This window comes from Sciurus carolinensis, chromosome 2 (genome assembly GCF_902686445.1).
Source record: "Sciurus carolinensis chromosome 2, mSciCar1.2, whole genome shotgun sequence".
NCBI classification, from domain to species: Eukaryota; Metazoa; Chordata; class Mammalia; order Rodentia; family Sciuridae; genus Sciurus; species Sciurus carolinensis.
The window spans coordinates 123,315,802-123,335,397 of NC_062214.1; the positions used below are offsets into that span (position 1 = coordinate 123,315,802).

At 38.7% G+C, this 19,596-nt stretch overlaps 2 protein-coding genes across 2 annotated transcripts; both read left to right on the forward strand.

The window, feature by feature from the left end:
- The first annotated feature begins 2,749 nt into the window (after positions 1-2,749).
- On the forward strand, positions 2,750-3,700 carry LOC124977337 (olfactory receptor 4F15-like). Its single transcript, XM_047540804.1, has one exon. It carries the CDS (start codon positions 2,762-2,764, stop codon positions 3,698-3,700), a length of 939 nt encoding a protein of 312 aa, XP_047396760.1. The 5' UTR covers positions 2,750-2,761.
- A 9,114-nt stretch (positions 3,701-12,814) lies between these two features.
- LOC124977372 (olfactory receptor 4F6) lies at positions 12,815-13,765 on the forward strand. The gene has a single exon (XM_047540882.1). The coding sequence runs from the start codon at positions 12,827-12,829 to the stop codon at positions 13,763-13,765; it is 939 nt and encodes a 312-aa protein (XP_047396838.1). The 5' UTR covers positions 12,815-12,826.
- Positions 13,766-19,596: the final 5,831 nt, after the last annotated feature.

Below are 19,596 nucleotides of genomic sequence, written 5' to 3' on the forward strand. Positions count from 1 at the left end.
CTAAAAACGTAAAAGCCTTAAGGGAAGTGAATATTTTAATACTTCAATAAGTTCAGTGTGTCCATTGGGCATGATGGGCATCCAGTAAATGTTCATTGATTGAGTACAAATTATTATAATAAATACAAAATAAATGATTCAGCATATTTGCAATGATATGTTAATTGAGTCACAAAATGAATTACACAAAAGAGAGATTTGCATAATCAATGTGAAGAGAGAGCCTTCTACAGGGTATGGAGACAGAGGGCCTTTGCTTCTTTATCCACTCACTAGAGAAGGTAAGAACTAAGTCTCTTCAGTGAAATGCTAAATGGTTCTTTGGGGATTAAGACATTAGGGTTCTGAAAGCACAGTCAGGATGCTCTGAACTGCAGGTAGTGTATGGATTCACATTCTCCTACCATGTTTATTTAAAGAGCCAGAAAAAAAAATCATGGATCCATTTGAAGTAGCTTAAGAAACCCTCATGCTTTGAATGTTGGAGGACAAATCTGTCTTCTTTCTCACTTAGATTTGCCCAGAGTGCTGAGAGTAGAACACGGGGCACCCAGAAAGGGTCTAAGGTATGTGCAACAACTGGAAAGTCATAAGAAAAAGCTGTCTATTACATGTTGGATGAGAGCAGCCAGGAGGATCAAATCAGGTCTACCACTCCCTGATCTGGCACCTCACTTCTTCTTGATCTTAATTACTGTTAACTATAAAAAGGAGTCAATAATACCCATTTTCATGGTTTTCATAGATATCAAACAAGATAGTGTCTGTAAAGGTGTAATTATATCTTACACATGGCGGTCACTATTTTTGTTTTTGTTTTTTATCATTATTTCCATAGATAGATAACTCAACAACCATTGTGGTAGACTGGGGGTGATTCAGCAATTTTTTAAAAATATTTTTTGAGTTGTAGATGGACACAATATATTTATTTTACTTATTTATTTTTATGTGGTGCTGAGGATCAAACCCAGTGCCTCAAACGTGCTGGGTAAGCACCACTGAGCTATGACCCCAGTCCCATGATTCATCAATTCTTTAGTATCATCCCCTCAGACTTGAGAAATGATTTGGTAATTCTTTAAACTTTGATATGATGCTGTATGTTGAACTAGATTAGATCCATTTCTTTTACTGCAGCACAGGTTATGATTTCACTCTCAAGACAGCCCTAATCATCTAGATTCATGGGTATCTTTTATGTTTTAAAAATCCCATGATCATATTACTCATTTGACATTTTTCTTTTTGTCCTGAGGATTGAACCCAGCAGTGTTTAACCACTGAGCTACATCCCCAGCCCTCCATAATTTTTTTAAATTTTGAGATAAGGGTCTCACTAAGTTGCTCAGGAACTTGCTAAGTTGCTGAGGCTGGCTTTGAACTTGTGATCCTCCTGCTTCAATCACCAAAATTGCTGGGATTACAGGTGTGTGCTACCATGCTGGGCCTTTTTTTTTTTTTTGACATTTTAAAATAGTTTATTTTATTATTTATTAGTGCAAAAGTCTTAAATGGTACTTCAGGAAGTTCAGAGTGTGCACTGGGCATGACGGGCTTTTAAAAGATGTTTGTTGATTGATTTAAATTGATTCCAAGAAATGACAAAATAAATGATATAGCATATTTGCAATCTTGTTAAATGAGTCACAGAATGAATAGAGAAGAGGGAGATTAATTTGAAGAGAGGGCTTTCTATGGGATATGAGATACAGCCAACTGCAAATAAGGGAAAAGATGCCAATATAGTAGCAGTGGAATGAAGAGACTATCAACATTGTGGTGAGCTCCATTACACTAGACTGTGTGTGTGTGTGTGTGATTTGAAATCTATTTATCTTTGTATGGTTGATACAAAGCACTGAATGATAAAATAATAGAAAAGTTACACTTAACATCACCTGCCTCAGCCCCTTTATTTCACAGATGATGAAACTGGGTTCAAGAAGTGAGTTGAGTTTGGAGGGATGGGAGAAAGAACTTGAGCACTTGAGTTCCCTCAGGTCAGGGTAGGACTTGTTCACATTCTTTTGATTTGAAGTCTGAAGTGCTTTCCATCATTCCAGGAATGCTGGAAAGTTAATGTGGCATGGATGGTGATCTACAAGAATCATTCTTGTGTATTTTTGTTTGTTACCTTGTTTTTACTGCATCCAGGTTTAGATTCTGCATTATGAATCTCTTTTCTGACTTTTCACTTTACCAGAATGCTGTCATAGCCCAGGCTGTGTAATCCCTCTACGCCTTGGACTGAGTGACCAAAGTGGGAAACTTTAGGGCTTCTACATTATCTCCTCCCTCATGAGGAAAAAGGGAATATGATGTGACAAAACATGAAGCTAACCATGAGAGAGTATTAAGGAGAGTGAGAGTAAAGAGATGAGGAAAATCAAGGCTATGAGAAATTGCTGGAGGCTTGGGAACTACATACGCAGGAGTAATAAACTGTGAGGAAGAAATCAGAGTTCATTTCTATTTCCTTTCCCCCCTCATCGTATTATTGCAGAGAATTCCTAATCCTCCCATAATCTTGTGATTCATAATTTTTTTTGCCTAATCTCTTTTTCAAAGGTGGAGAATTTTAGGGAGTCTAGAAGATAGAAGCAGTGACTTGTTTTTGCAGCTATAGGCAAAAACAAGTAGTTTTTCCTTATAAGTTGAAACTCATGTAGTTTTGACTCCCCACAAAGCTTGATTACTTTTTTTGTTACTTTCCTTTCTCTTTCAGGTAATGTTTGAGACAGTTCTGCTCTCTGAGACAATGGATGGAGCCAACCACTCTGTGGTGTCCGAGTTTGTGTTCCTGGGACTTTCCAACTCTTGGGAGATCCAGCTCTTCCTTTTCCTCTTTTCTTCTGTGTTCTACTTGGCAAGTCTTATGGGAAACCTCCTCATTGTGTTCTCTGTCACTTCTGACTCTAACCTACATTCCCCCATGTACTTCTTGCTGGCGAATCTCTCATTTCTTGATCTGGGAGTCTGCTCTATTGCAGCCCCCAAAATGATTTATGACCTTTTTAGAAAACACAAAGCAATCTCTTTTGGGGGTTGTATAGCTCAGATCTTCTTTATTCATGCTATCGGGGGCACAGAAATGGTGCTGCTCATAGCCATGGCCTTTGACAGGTATGTGGCCATATGCAAGCCTCTGCACTACCTGACCATCATGAGCCCACAAATGTGCATTTTAATTTTGGCTGTTGCCTGGATCCTTGGCCTCATCCACACAGTGGCCCAATTGGCTTTTGTTGTAGACCTGCCCTTTTGTGGCCCGAATGTACTGGACAGCTTTTACTGTGATCTCCCTCAGCTCATTAAACTTGCTTGCACGAAGACCAATAGACTGGAGTTCATGGTCACAGCCAACAGTGGACTCATTTCTGTGGGGTCCTTCTTTATACTTATCCTTTCTTACATCTTCATTCTGGTTACTGTTCGGAAACACTCCTCAGGTGGTTTATCCAAGGACCTCTCTACTTTATCAGCTCATGTCATGGTGGTAGTTTTATTCTTTGGACCATTAATCTTCTTCTACACCTGGCCTTTCCCTTCATCTCACGTGGACAAATTTCTTGCTATCTTTGATGCAGTTCTCACTCCTTTTCTGAATCCAGTGATCTACACATTCAGGAACAAGGAGATGAAGGCAGCAATGTGGAAACTGTTCTATCAGCTTGTGGGTTACAGGAAGATGTCCTAAACACTCTTAAAGATAAACCAAAATGCAACTCTGTTCTCAATGATGATTGGAAAAATAAAGTCATTGAAATTTTTGATCTCTCTTAATGCAGTGCACTAGGTTACATTTAGGTGTGTTACCGTGCTATTGTGTATTCCTAGTACCCTCACCAAGTAAGGGGACTGGAGCTGGTACTGGAGCTTCCCGTGCTTCAGACCTGAGCTGGATGATAAATCTAAATCATTTAATATTCAAGATAACTACACAGTATTTTTACTTGGATGCTTTTTAAACATAACTTAGAAATGCTTTCTGCTCATTCTCCTTATATTTCAATGTAAAATGTTTCAAACCAAAGCTGATTTTCACCTTTATTGCACTACTGCCAATATTCTTATACCTCAATATTCTTATACCTTCACAGTGGAAATGAACTAAAGACAATTTTGACTTACCGATGATTTCCATCAATAGTAAAGCAGTGGTGGTGAAGGTGAGTTCACCATTAATGCATTGTATGACTTAACCTTATAGTAGATAAATGATCAAACTGAATTTCTGTCTACCTGTTAATTGATTTAAAATCAGATATATATGAACATACTCTTATAAATGATGGCAAGTCTGGCAACTTGTGTCTTGCAAATTATAGTTTCAGAGTCTTGATTGTGGCAAGAGGGCTTTGGATTTATTCTAAAAGCATTTGGAGATATTTTGGCATGACCAGTATAATTAGAAATATCTCTTAGACTCTCCTGTAAAATCAGCATGTCACATTGTCAGAGTTCTTTTGATGAACATTCTTAGGAATGAAGGCTGAGTGATCTGTAGAATGCTCCCTCTCATCTTCATTATCAGTAGTGGTACACTTAATGAATGTTTTCCATATACAAACTTATTGGTTCCTTACAATTCTATGGAGCAGGCACTATTATTTCTTTATTTCTTTTCTTTTTGGGTAACTGGGGTGGGTAACTGGGGATTGAACCCAGGGATGCTTAACCACTAAGCCACATACCCAGTCCCCTTTTGAATTTGTTTTGAGACAGTTCTTGCCAAATTGTTTAGGGTCTCACTAAGTTGCTCAGGCTGGAACTTGCAATCCTCCTGCCTCAGTCTCCAGAGTCATTGGGATTATTGGTGTGAACCACCATGCCCAACTTAATTTATTTTATTTTTGTGATAGGGTCTTGCTGGGTTGCTCATGTTGGAATTAAACTTGGTATGCTCCAGCCTCAGCCTCAGCCTCAGCCTCCCACGGAGCTGGGATTACTAGCATGTTTCACCACATTCACTTTAGAAGTAAAAAAAAAAAAAAAAAAGTATAACTTGCAGAGGAAAAAATAACTTTATCATTTTAATAGCTTATCTGTTATGGGAGTTATATCCTTTTAGCTGCTGTGAAGGGTGGGACATGAGTTATAGTCATCTTTGTGTTCAGGTCAGCCTGTGCATCCCGATGGAGCATGTAACCCATAGATCTGAGATGATGTTACCTGCTGGAATCAAAGTTTTTTTTTTTTTTCTTTTTAAAGCTTTGAACATTTTCAAAGTGATAATAAAAGTCTGAAAATTGTACATATTAATGAAATATCATGTAGTGTTATGATGCAAGTACATCTTTAATGTTGGCTCTGCCCCTAAATTTTTCTTCCTATAGTACAGATATTACCATATCACACCTTGCTACAACTCCAGTGCCTCCTTATAACCTTCAGGAGAAAGTTTAAGCTCATTAATGTGGCTATAAATCTCTTCATCATCTGGCCCTTATTTAGTCTTGAACTTTATCTTTTCATATATCCGTCCCCCTTTCAACTCTATGCTGTTATTGGAAATCACTGAAAGGTTTCAAGCAGAGGAATGATAAGATGCTGTTGTCAAGCTAAGAATACCACTCTGACTTCTATCTGGAGAACAAAGTACTTTTATTTTTTTTTTTTCTGTGCTGGGGATCCAACCTGGGGCCTTATAGGTACCAGGCTATGCCATACCACTGAGCCACATCTCTAGCACTGAAGAAATGATTTAAGGAAGTAAGAGTAGAAAAAAAATAAGACCTGTTTAGGAGGCTTTTGTAGTAAAGTAGGTGAAAATTGGTAGTATATTTGCCTAGAGTTGTAGCCATGCAGATGCTTCAATATTGATAAATTTGAGATTTATTATGAAAGAAGAGACAAATCCTATGAGTGTGCACTGAGTATAATAGAATGGTCATTTATAAAGTGAGCCTACAATTGGGAAATGAACTTTTCTTGAAATCCTGATGAATTTTTATGGCTACAGTTAATAATCATAACTGTCACATATAATAACAAAGAGTAATCATGCATCTCTGTTGTATAAGGTATCTCTGTTGTATAAGTAGGTGGAATACATCAAATCTAAAATGAAAAGATACTGGCATGCTTTCTTCATAGTGTTTACATGAATGATGACTACAAATGATTTTGGCTTAAATGAAGGGTTTTGTAAGTAAAACCTTCCCCATGTTGATTCATTCATTTTGTAAACTTAGGCCTTGAATATCTTTGGGTTGGTAAAGATGAAGAATAATACTTGGAGTAAGCAAAACTATTTATCTAGTTGTTCAACATTTTAACAAATGTTATGCTTCCCCACACATTTGAACATAATCAGCACTGCCACTGGCCATGGCGTAGCTGTTCTTCTTTGAGGACACAAACCATCTGTGACACACGGTTAGGGTTACTTAAGCCATTGCCCACATCTCAAGCTGCTAGCTGTGAGTTGCCCATGTCATGCTGCCTGAAACCTTGTTGACTGCACTGGACTGTCAGTTCTTTGCTTGATTTTTGCTTCTCCTTTTGCCCTTTTCAGTTTTGAGTGCCTAGTTTCACAAGACTTTTCTTTCTATCACAGCCTAACCATTCTCCAAGAGTATAGAAAATTGTAAGAGTCTGGGGCTGCGTGGGGAGGGACAGATAGGCTGTTTCAGAAGGTGGTCATGCACACTCTTGCTCTGTTACTGCCTGTTCTGTCACCAGGTCTTATTGCTTAGTGTGGCTTATTCTGCTTGATATCTTATGCTTAACATCCCCAGCCCCTTTTATTTGTTATTTTGAAACAGGGTCTTACTAAGTTGCTTAGGGCCTTGTTAAGTTGCTGAGGCTGGTCTCAAACTTGTGATCCTCCTGCTTCCATCTCCTGAGTTGGTGGAATTGTAGGGTGTGCCATTGTGTCTGGCAAGACATTTTCTTAGATGTATCAAATTTCCCTCTTTTGGAGTTTATATTGTCTATACAAACTTTGTTTATATAAATCTAATCTCATTTGTTGATGGTGAGAATTTTCTTTTCACAGGACCTCAAGCTCCTTTCAGATCAAGTTAAGTAGCTGTGTCTGTATTTCAGTGTTGCTGAACAACTTTGGCAATCAAGACACTGTTCAGCTCTGGGCACAAAATCCCGTAGGAGGTCATGGGACTGAGTTGAGATGCATGCAGTATCAAGATATAAACTCGATAAGAAAATAAGCAAATCACTTTATAAAAATTAGTTGAATATAAGACAAAAACAGGAATGGAAGAGAGCTGATGCTCCTTTGAGTTAGTAAAAGCTGGAATAATACCACCCTAGAGCTCTGGATAGACATACATCAGGTCACTAAAGCAAAGTTTTTTTAACTGAATGGGTGGTTATGGAATCTCTGGTTGCTTAAAAATATAGCTACACTATTTTATACTTCTTTCTGCCAACAGGTGGAATCTATTTCTCTAACTTAAATTTGTCTCGGTGTTGTACCTGGCTTTGACCAATGGAATGTAGCAAAAGCCATGTTTCGTAAGTTCTGGAACTTAGGCATGTATTGCTTTGCAGCTTCCACTTTTGCCCTCTTGTAGCACTCCCCACCACCATATAAGGAAGCTTGGGTAAAACTGCTGAATGACAATAACTCCTTTGAAAGAGAGGCCCAGTCTATAAGCTGCACTGACTACCTTAAACCCAAGTGAGGCTATCTTTAACTTTCCAACCCAGGTCAAGCTGCCAGGTGACTGACACCATTGGGAAACCCAAGTGAGACCAGTGGAAGAACTACCCAGCTAAGCTTAGCCTGGATTGCAGACTCAAGAGCAAGTAAAATGTTACTGATGTAAGCTACTTTGTTATGCACCAATAGAAAATTGATACAGAGTACTCTATATAGTTTATTAATGACCCTTTCATTGACTCTGAATACTTTTTGGGTAAATAAATAAAATATAACCAGAGGTTTTCTATTCTGTTGATATTTTATTTTTACAGAAAAAGAGACCTTAACCTATGAGAGGTTAAACTGTTAGTCATTTCCTGTATCCCAGCTCCACTAGCATTTTGAGTCTATCCCCTTGTGTTGCTCTTCTGATGCCCTGTTCATCTCTCCATATCTCATGCATAATAAAGAACTAAATAAATGTTGACCAGACAGCTGTGCGTCTTACTACCTCTAATTTAGTTATCCTTTATTACTGGGCATGTATCACATTTAGATTTTCATGAAAGGACATTGTTCCTGTTTTACTCTCCCTCCATTCCTTCCTATGGAGATGATATGCTTTATTTTCGCTTTTTGGAAATTATTTATTTTCATTTGTGTGTCATTTCTCCCCTCATAAATGAGAATAACAAACAGGTAAAAGATTTAAAAATATGTAATTTTCACACACACACACACACACACACAATCCCTATTCTTTCCTATTTCCTCTCAAGTGGCCCTTTTTCTGTTTGATTCTGTGACCAAATTTCTGTGGTCCTTGGAAACAATTCCCTTGGGCAAATGTGCTCAAGAAGGCAATCTCAGGATTCTACAACAGCATTAAGTAACTTTTCAGTGCTGCTAATTACCTACTTTCCCTCTATGGAGGTATTACATATGACTTTTTATGCCAGGCAATGATAACATTTCAAAGGCAAGAGCTCTGAATTTTGTGGTTTTCTAAGTCCATGATAATTTCAACGTTGGTCCAGGTAGGTTAGAAGGATGGGAACTGTCTTTGATGGGGATCAGAATTTCAAACTGAAACACAGCTATCTGAGGGAGAATTTGATAAATCTCAAGAACAAAATGAACTCTGATTTAACAGTGGAATTACAGCAGATTTACCAACACTTGAAATGTAGAAGACTGAAGAATGAGTAGACTCAAGCCATGACTTTGTGGTCAATATTGCAGGGCTTATTCTGGGGTGTTTGCACAGATGTCATGCAGGTAGATCTTTGGGAAAAGAATAAGAGTGGAAGATCTGTCTAGCTGGAATAAATATGAACTTTGGACAATACTAAAGAAACACACACATACATACACTTTTGGTTTTCTTTTTAAAAAAATTTAATCGATAATTGTACAGATTATCACAATGTGATGTTTTGATACATGTCTACTTTGTATAATGATTAAATTGGGATAATTAGCATATTCATTACCTTAAACATTTGTCATTTTTTGTGGTGAAACTTTCAAAATCCTCTCTTCTTACAATTTTATAGATTTGGCATTTTATGGTTTCTTGGGTCACAGACAAGATGCAAAGGTTAGACCAATTATAGCAAAAGAAGATGGTATAGGAGAAATAACCTAGACTGATGAGGCCAAGAGTCAAACATATTAATTCTGGATTTGTCACCAACTAGTTGTGTAGCTTCATCAGAATCATTTCCCTCCATATAGTTTGTTTTACTTAATTCTAAAATAAAAGGATTTCACATTTACTAGTAAAATGTCATTTAGGTCATAGCAGTCTGCAAGTCTTGCTGCGTTGATAGCAGTAAGAACAAATATTTTTGAAGAAAGTGGCTGTGTTTCCAGTTCCCATATATTGTTCTTATAGTTTGAGTAGGTTCCAAACTCTTTCTACTCATCTCAGGAAGAGCAAACTAGTGGACTAGTGGAGGAACTTCTATGATCATCAGACTGAAATGCTTCCTTGCAAATTTTAGTATTACCCAGGAAGTCTTGTTTTAACTAAACTTTGTTAGTAACTTGAGACCAAAGTTTAGAAAGTGCAGGACTACACATCTTTATCTGAATGACTCCAAACACTGTTTAACTTTTTAAAAACTCTAGAATTATCAGTTTTGCTCAATTGGTGGTAAGTTCATGTGATTCATAGTTCATTTCCTCTTTATGCTGGCCTGCATAGGAATGAGCAGACCTGAGCAGAGGAGAGAGTCAACTGCCAGTAGATCTCTCTTTGTCCTCCTTCTATTCTTAGTAGTGGGAGTGTGGGCAGAGAAGGGTGCTCTGTGTTAAAACATAATCCTGGGGTTCAGGACATTGCAAAGGCTATTGGGCTTTAGTTGCTTATCCCTACTAATAACATATTTTCCTTTCATATTACTGATCTAAATAGACAACTTCACTCTATATTCATTGAAAGCTCAGATTCAAACTGTGATTCTGCCTGTGTTAAAAAGGGATACCATTTAGTGAGGACTAATACAAGGTATGGTACTTAGATTTTTTTTTTTTTTCTCTTTTTGAGATGGAGTCTTCCAATGTTACCCAGGCTAGTCTTAAACTCGAGATCCTTTTGCTTCGGTCTCTTGAGTCGCAGGGATTACAGGTCTGTGCCACCATGCCTGGCTCAAAGTGTGGTAGCTAGAGACATCAAGTTTTTAAAAAATTATTTTTAAATTAGTTATTTGTAGTTACACATAACATTAGGGTTCATTTGGACACGATTATACAAATGTGGAATATATTTGCTTTAATTCAGTCCTAGTACTTCCCCTTTCACTTTCCTTCCCCTCCCCCCTGTTTCCTTTCCTCTACTTTCATGGACATATATAAAGGTGAAATTCACTGTGGTATATACATTTATATACATAGGAAAGTTAGAGACCTCAAGATTTCAATATAAGTAGAACATGGAAAACTGACTAGAAAGCAGAACCACCCAGTATACAAACCTGTTTTCCAAATTTTTATCAACACTAATAATTCATCTAATTTGAAAATCTTTGTTAATGTGATATGCATGGAAATTCTAAGATAAAAAAAGGTTTTGTGTAAAAATTAAAAAGGGTTTAGAATCGAGCTTGAATTGATAGAATAATTTTCAAATTCTAGTGGAGTAATTCAGAATTCAATCACTTGCTTGGATCAACTGCTTCAGTGGGGAGGTTTCTGATGATAACCACCATGAAAAGAATCTAACTCTAAGCCAAGCTGCTCTTTATGATGTGATTGTCATTTATACTGCTATGAGAAAGTCTGAAAAGGACTTTTTAAAGGCATATTGGAGAGCCATTATCTATAGTAACAGGGAATTCCAAAGGGTCCTTTTTTGGAGCACTAAGAACTGTACTACTATTATTAGTGTTTTTGGTTTTGTTACAGAAATATATGAAAAATTGATGTCCATTTGGTGCACACAAAGGTAAGGCTACAAAGAAGACTTTGAGGAAGAAGGAATTTTGCTGGGTGGGGTGTTGAAGAGAAGAAGAACTAGAGAAGTGCAATGAGGGCAAGTGCGTTGCAGGCCAAGTGGATGATGGAATCGTGGCTGCAGTGTGCGGGACGTGTGTGAGGGAGGGGGAAGAGCCATTCAGGAGCACAGCCAGTGAAGAGGAGTCCGTTTAGCTTGGAGTGTGAGGTGTGAGGAGGAGTGGGGTAACGAAGATAGATTATGGTTATATCTTTGGTCGTTCTGAAGATACGAAGGGTGTAATTTCAAAATTCACACACATTTACCTTGCTGTAAGAATGACATTGGTATAGGCTCATTGCAAAATTTAAGATAGACACAGAATGAAAGGTAAAAGTTCTCTTCTTCATACCATTCCTTAGAGACAATTACCGTTAACAGGCTTTTTTGTGTTGACCTAGGTATTTTCTACCTATTTATTTTATTTGTCTGATTTTATTTTTAAAATCACAAGGCAAAAGGTAGTGTGGGAAACTACTGACCTCTCTCCTGTCTGCCCTAAGTATATTAGGTCTGCCTCAGTGTCATGAATGGCTGCACAGCACTCCATGGAAAGTTATTTTCCTACTCTCCTTGTCTACACATTGCATTGTCGAAGTTTTGCTCTTAAAAACAATACTTGAGCAAAAATAGCAAATACACACTATTTCTTTGCCCACTTTGTTCACACGTAGACAAACAGATATTCAGAAAAATTTCCCCCTTTTGGAAGCAGAACAGCTGAGTTAAAGTATCCCTAGCATGTAATAATTCAGAAGGCGTTTCCAAATTGGCAAATGTTTTACCAGTTTGCTTTTCCATCACCAGGTATGAGACTGCTTTTCTCCTCCCTGCCCCACAATACCCTGAATTTTGTGAAACGTGTAAATAGCTGTCAAACCAATAAGAAAAAAACTTAGTACCTTTCGATTTTAGAATGCATTTATTTCATGAGGTTAAACATCTTTAAATACAAGTAGGAACATTTCTAACATTTCTAACATTTTTGTATTCACTCTTGTTCTCCTTCACTTGGATTTGTGACTCACTACTGTCATTCTGGTTGCCTCTTTTACTTGATAGCTCACATTTTTCCTCCCCTGACCCTTAGTCAGGATCTCCTCCACAGTCCCTATAATTGCATCAGTTTCTCCACGGTGAGTGCCACCATCTGCCATCCTCTGCTCTTGAATTTAGCACTCTCTTCTAAAACAACTCACTTTGTCCACTTTACAAATAAGGGTGATTTACGTCTCCAAAGGGAAATTTGCATCTTAAAAATAAGGGAAATTTATGACTTTAAAAATGCATACAAGGATTTTGAAAGAACTTGGGACAATGGTTATACATATGGTATTAATATATTGAGGAATATCCAAGTTAGGAAACCCACTGTCACTTAAGTATTTCACATAGTTAATATATAAAAAGATTTTCATTTGTATTTTTATATGAGCTATGACTATAAAATAATACTTAAAAACACAATGGAAGTTTCCATCCAAAATAAGTGGAATTAGTTATTCTGTGCAATATATTTTTGGCAATAAAATATATAACAGAGGAATATGAATTGCTTTATGATTAAAATTATCTCCAGATGAATAAATTAACCATTGTCTGGTTTTCTGACAACTTTTGAATTGCCCATGATTTCACCAAGATCAGTGTCCTTTGTCCTAAGAGTGTCTCCTTTCCTCTTTCAGGGAACATGAGCGACATTACTGCTGACAGAGGCAATGGATGAAGCCAACCACTCTGTGGTGTCTGAGTTTGTATTCCTTGGACTCTCCAATTCATGGGCAACCCAGCTCTTCCTCTTCCTCTTTTCCTGTGTGTTCTATGTAGCAAGTCTGATGGGAAACCTTCTCATTGTGCTGACTGTGACCTCTGACCCTCATTTACAGTCCCCCATGTACTTCCTGCTAGCCAACCTTTCCATCATTGATTTGATATTTTGCTCCTCTACAGCTCCCAAGATGATCTATGACATTTTCAGAAAGCACAAAACCATCTCCTTTGGAGGCTGTATAGTTCAGATCTTCTTTATCCATGCAGTTGGGGGCACTGAGATGGTGCTGCTCATCGCCATGGCCTTTGACAGATATGTGGCCATATGTAAACCTCTCCACTACCTGACCATCATGAGCCCACGGAGGTGCATTTTGTTTCTAGTTGCTTCCTGGATTATTGGCTTTATTCATTCAGTGACTCAGTTGGCCTTTGTTGTAGACTTGCCCTTCTGTGGGCCAAATGAATTAGATAGTTTTTTTTGTGACCTTCCTCGATTTATAAAACTTGCTTGCATAGAGACCCATACACTGGGATTCATGGTAACTGCCAACAGTGGTTTTATTTCTGTGGCCTCCTTTTTAATTCTGATCATCTCTTATGTCTTTATTTTGGTGACTGTTCGAAAAAAATCTTTGGGCGGTTTATCCAAGGCCCTTTCCACTCTGTCAGCTCATGTCACTGTGGTGGTTTTGTTCTTTGGGCCGTTAATCTTTTTCTACATGTGGCCATTTCCCACATCACATCTGGATAAATTCCTTGCCATCTTTGATGCAGTTATTACTCCTTTTCTAAACCCATTCATCTACACTTTTAGAAATAAAGAGATGAAGGTGGCAGTGAGAAGACTATGCACTCAGTTTGTAAATTATAATGAAATTTCCTAAATATATTGATGATATATGAAAAAAACCAAGTATACTTGAATTTCAGATGAACATGTGTTATGTAAGCTGTGTTAAATTTAACTAGAATGCCACCATTTACTAATTTGTATTGTGCTCTGTCTTTTGCTTTCTGCCCATATCTAATTGTGATATCAGTCTGTTAACTGCCTTATAAACAGACTGGAAGATGAACAGTTGTGGCTACTTCATCTCACTAATGGGCTTATCTGTATATAAGGGCAAACAGAGTTACTATAAATGTTAAAGGATCTATTTTTAGAGTCAGTATATAGCTTATTATCTATTTTATATTCTTTCCATTTTAAGTAAATGATCTTATTGTAAATATAAATATTAATTTTTACTGACTCTGATTTGTCTTACTATTTAGCTAATTTGTTTTCATCTCTTCAGTTCATTACTTGGAAGCTGTTTATTTGTGAAACTGATTTTTTTAAGGTCCGGTAAGGAGGCAGACCCATACCAATTTTTTTGAAAAAGAGAAATTTTGATGTAAAGAGTTGTTAACCAAGTATAATATTGTACTACATGATATTTGTGGGAAGCCATTGTTTTGGACTAGCTGCCTACACTAGGTCCCAGCAGACAGACCAAACCAGAAAGGACTCATAGTGCTCAGTGCCATGCAATTAAACCTAACTTTGAAATGGACCCATTTTCAAACCAAACCAAACTGACCCAACCCAGGAGATTCCAAATAACCTGAATCAGTGTAACAAGGAAATGCCCTCAGTTCTAATCCTCTAAGGGAAATAACTCTACTTTTTGTCTTTGATTCTGATTTCTTCTAGCCTTTTGCTGCTTATAAAACCAACTTCCTCTGCTCAGCTCATCATACATCTATTCTACTGGAGAGAATGAGGTGTCACCAGATTCTAGAATCACAAATAAAACCCAATCACAGCTTTAAACAAAATTTGATGTAATTTTATCTCTGACAGTTAAGTGGTTATTTGAAAAAGAATGAACTCTAAAGTCTTAGATGTAGCATTTGTAGTAAGCAACTTTTGTCTTATTTTTAAAATTTTTTAAGATTGCGTTTTGATTCATTATACACAAATGGGGCACAACTTTTTATTTCTATGGTTGTGCACGATGTAGATTCACACCATTCGTGTAATCATACATGTACATAGGGTAATGATGTCTGTTTCTTTCAACCATCTTTCAAACTCCCGCCCCTTCTCCCACCCCCATTTCCCTCTTCGTAATCTAAACTTTCTCCATTCTTCTCTTACCCCCACTCTCCACCCCCATTACGTATCATCATCCACATATCAGGGAAAACATTTGGCCTTTGGTTTTTTGATTTAGCATGACATTCTCCAATTCCATCCATTTATCTGCAAATACCATAATTTTATTCTTCTTTATGGCTGAGTAATATTCCATTGTGTATATATACCACGGTTTCTTTATCCATTCATCTGTTGAAGGGCATCTAGGTTGGTTCCACAATCTAGCTCTTGTGAACTGAGCTGCTATGAATATTGATGTGGCTGCATCACTGTAGTATGCTGAATTTAAGTCCTTTAGGTATAAACTGAGGAGTGGGATAGCTTTATCAGGCACTTCATCTACTTCGATATTTTTGGAATCTGTTACTCGAGAGTTATGATCTTTAGGATATGCCACATTCCCTTGTTTTTTTCTTATGTTGTGATTTGCACATCTACTAAACATTTCTACCACTTTTATGGGATAGCCTTCATACACAGATTTCTCCTCAGAACGTGTCTTGGGGTGTCAGTTTGTCATGCATTGTTGAGTTTATTTTCAGTTGGGCACCACAATGTAAATCCCCTAAAGCTTCCTCAGCTATTAGTGATTTGGAACACAGTGTGTATTATATTGCAGTTGGAGAGGTCCACTGTCTCTGTGCGATGCACAAGAGTGGGGACTCTAGCACTTCAGGTGGGTGTAGTATAGGCAGCAGAGTGTGTGGGATGCACCCCAGTGGGATTACTCCTACAGTGGGAATGGTGGCCTCTATGGGGAGATAGAGAATTTCCTCAGGCATTGTTGATACTGTCTCTAGCATTGGTTGCTCCAGAAGAAATGAGGAGTCTGAGGCACTTGTCCTTTGATTAGACAACGATGTGGGTCCAGGTGCTTCTTATGGATGGGCAGGGGCAAGAATCACAATACCCAACTGTGGGCACTCACAACCAATTCCGTCAGTAGCCCTTGATCAGAGAAGGTGTGGGGGCACCTGACGCTGGTGAACTGCACAGGTATAATGGCATAAAAAGTTGTGTTTTCCTCTCTACTACTGTGGTTGTGCCTACCCAGAACAAGGACCTTCGACTCTCCCTCAGCTTTGCAAACCTGGGGATGAGGCCATGACCAGGGGCTTTTCTTACCCCAATTTTCTCAGTTGTAGTACCCACCAGAGATCTAGCAGCAATGGGTCATTGTTAGAACCAGGCAAAATTCCTCTCCACTGAGCTACTCACAGGTGCAATTGAGAGAGGAATGCAGCTGGCACCAGAAAATTTCTCTCTGGACCTTTTTAGGCTGTTCATTCTGGGGGCAAGATGTGAGCTGGAGTCATGGACGTGGGCAGGGTACAGGGGAACCGCAGAGTTCTTTCTTTGCCTTGTTAGTGACAGGCACCATGCATGGTGCTGTAAGAGCAGCAGAGGGGACAACATGAACAATTCCTTCTGTGCAAAACTACATTCCACTGGCCATGGCCCCAATCCTGGAGGGCAGGCTCTGATCCCGTAGTTCTTAAGGATGGTGACCTCTGCTCCCCTCCACATAAGAACACCATTTCTCCATAATGCAGCATTCTCAGTGCGTTTGCATAAGAAGTCACTCTGCAGAGCAATGTTTGGTTCATGAAGCAGCTACCCACTGAGCCAGTGCAGTGGATTGTGGGGTCCCAGAGATGGGAACAGAACATATAGGGTTTCTGACCACCCCCCAAGAGGTGTCCAAACTCTGACAGTAGATCCCTTCTCAAGATGGCTCCTGGTTATAACACCCTGAGGGTTTGCTGGGAGGTGAATTCCTTTTCTAAAGACAGAATACTATGTGGTTTTCAAATTTCTTATCTACTTAGGCTATTACACTGTGAATGTTGTGAAACACCCCAATAGCTCGGATTGCCAGTACCTACTCTGATGGATTTTTCAGGTCCTCTTTCACCTTTGCTCCAATACAAGGGAGAATCCTCCTCCTCCAGCTGGGAAGCCAAGGCAGTAGGTGCTAACTGGGGTATTTTGTTTCTCTTGCTGTGCTGCGGTCCCAGGTCTGGATTTTATATGGGTTCCATTTTTCTTTTCTTTTTTGGGGGGGTTGGGGTGGGGGGGTGGGGAGTGGATTCTATTTTTCTGGCTGTTGAATTTCAGTGTTCTTCCGTGGGCACTCACCTCAATCGCAGCTATGCACCTGTTGCTTTGATCTTTTCAGAGAAGCAAATGGAGTGCTTGGTGACTCCGTTCAGACACCTTGCTGATCTTGAGCACTGTTTTACATCTATTCCATAGAAGCACATGTGAGGCATCTAAGAGATATCATATGGGACTGAACTTCAGAACTGACAAGCACTATATTTTATATAATAATTTAAAATGAGTATGTTAATATAAATTAGAAGGGAAATGAAAGATTACTCACTAGAATGGGCTGAAAAAATTAATAAAGTAAAATTGAAAAAACTAGATTCTTTCCTAATTTTCACCCAAAATAATTTTATGTAGATGAAGATTTTGAGAAATACATATATTTGTTAATATTTATTAGGTATTGACATGAAAATGAATATCCTAAGAATGCAAATATGGAAGCCATGATTTAAAACCTCCATAGAGTTAGACTCAAAATTTTAACTTTAATGTATCAAAGTCATAGGGAAAAATCAAGAAGAAAACAACAAATTTGGGGAACAACAAATTTGTTTAAGAACAAAGAGTGAATGTCTTTAACATTAAATGGATATTGAATTCAACATGACAGACACAAATATTTCACCTGTGAAGAGGAATACTTCATCCAAGAATATTTAATTTATATTTCAAATAAAAATATGTGACTATTTTTCGGTCTGCCCTGAATCACTTTTCCCTTTCACTGATGGCTATACCCCACTTCCTTCATTTGGGAACTTACCCTCCTCAAATCCATGTAGTTCTTTATAGACTGTCAACCACCTGACCTCGGCCCCTCCCCACAAAGGTGGAAATGAGATCCAGACCTGACCCATTAAAGAACTATAGCAATGCCAGTTAGAATCCTTTCATTAGGTTTTAACATGGATGCTAGGAAAATGACTCACTGTTCTCTGAGGTTGATGGCGATGCTGGGATGAATTTAATTTGGAACTATTTGTGCCTCTTGACTCTCCCCATACTACTTATTAAAAATAGTGTACAAAAGAATAAAATTAGACAAAGATACAGAGATTGTTTAAAAGAGTTTAAAATGAGAAAGAGTGAGGAGGAAAACAAAGAAAGCAAGGAGGAAGAGAAAAGGAATGAATGGAAGAACAAAATCCAGAAGTGTGAAATTGAGAGTCCATGGAGGCCAGGAAGCTGACCAACCCTACAACTAATCCAGTCAATTTTCATGTGTGTCTTAGCTAGTTTATGCTTCTTTGGAATAGATTCATTATGAGACTTATAATTCAAAAGTTCTGATCATGTCCTTGAGGGGCTGGCAAGATGGCCAAATAGAAATACCCAAAGCTCACCTCCTTCCACTCAAACAAGACACAGAATAAAACATGAACAGCTGCATTCAGAGGTGAGCGGCATTGAAAACTCAACAAGGGCAAGATTATCATCCTGCAATTCATGGAGGACTGAGCTGGGGGCATGGAGGTGGAATAAAGTGCAGCACAACCATGAACACAGTTCTCTGGCCAGAAGGAGCCCCCACTGCAGGGGCAAGGATGAATGGAGAGTCCCACCGGGCCTTGAATTTGTGGACACTAACAACCTAACTGCAGATGCTGGCGTCTAGGTCTAGAGCCCAGTTAGGGAAGTATCCTAAAGTCTGCACCATAGCTCTGTTCCAGAAAATGAACTTGTGTTGTCTCTTCTGTCACCCACACAGCCCAAGCTATAGCAGTGCAGGAGACATAGTGGGGAGGAGCCACTGACTACAATTGACCCCATGCCACAGCTGGCCTGAGCTGCACCGCACTCCATTCAAGCCATATAGTTGGTCCAAACTGCTGCCCTATTCAGCCCAAGATGCTTCTCCAGTTGGCCTGCACCATGTAGTTGACTGGGCCACCAGTGAACCTAAGAATGCAACCCATGTTTCACATCCCCATGGTGCTAAGACACCCAAACCACCACTAAGAACAAAGGTCTTCCACCACTGCTGGGAAAATATCCACTATGCTTCACATTTCCAGTGCCACCACTCCAATGTCTGGGATGGCCACAAAGTGGACACATCACTCTTACTATTGCATGCATCACACACCTGGACCACTAGAGTATGCATTTCCCCATGTTGTCTCTGGAAAGAGGAGGTCTTTCTCACCATGCCACCACAAGTACTACACCAAAACTCATTGATCACAGCTGAAAAAGCTATAGGGAGACCATACTGAGGTGCTGAACTGGAATCAAAGCCCTTGTAGCACACCAAACCAACATCCAAAGACACAACTTCAGGACACATTCATTTACTACAAAAACCTTATGAAAGTGGTACAAACAATTGTTCCATCAAATGCTCAAATCTCAATATAGGATCCCAAGAAATATGGCAAAACAAGGTAACATGATACTTCCAAAGAAACACCTCTAGCAACAGACCTCAAAGAAAAGATTATTGATGTAATATGACCA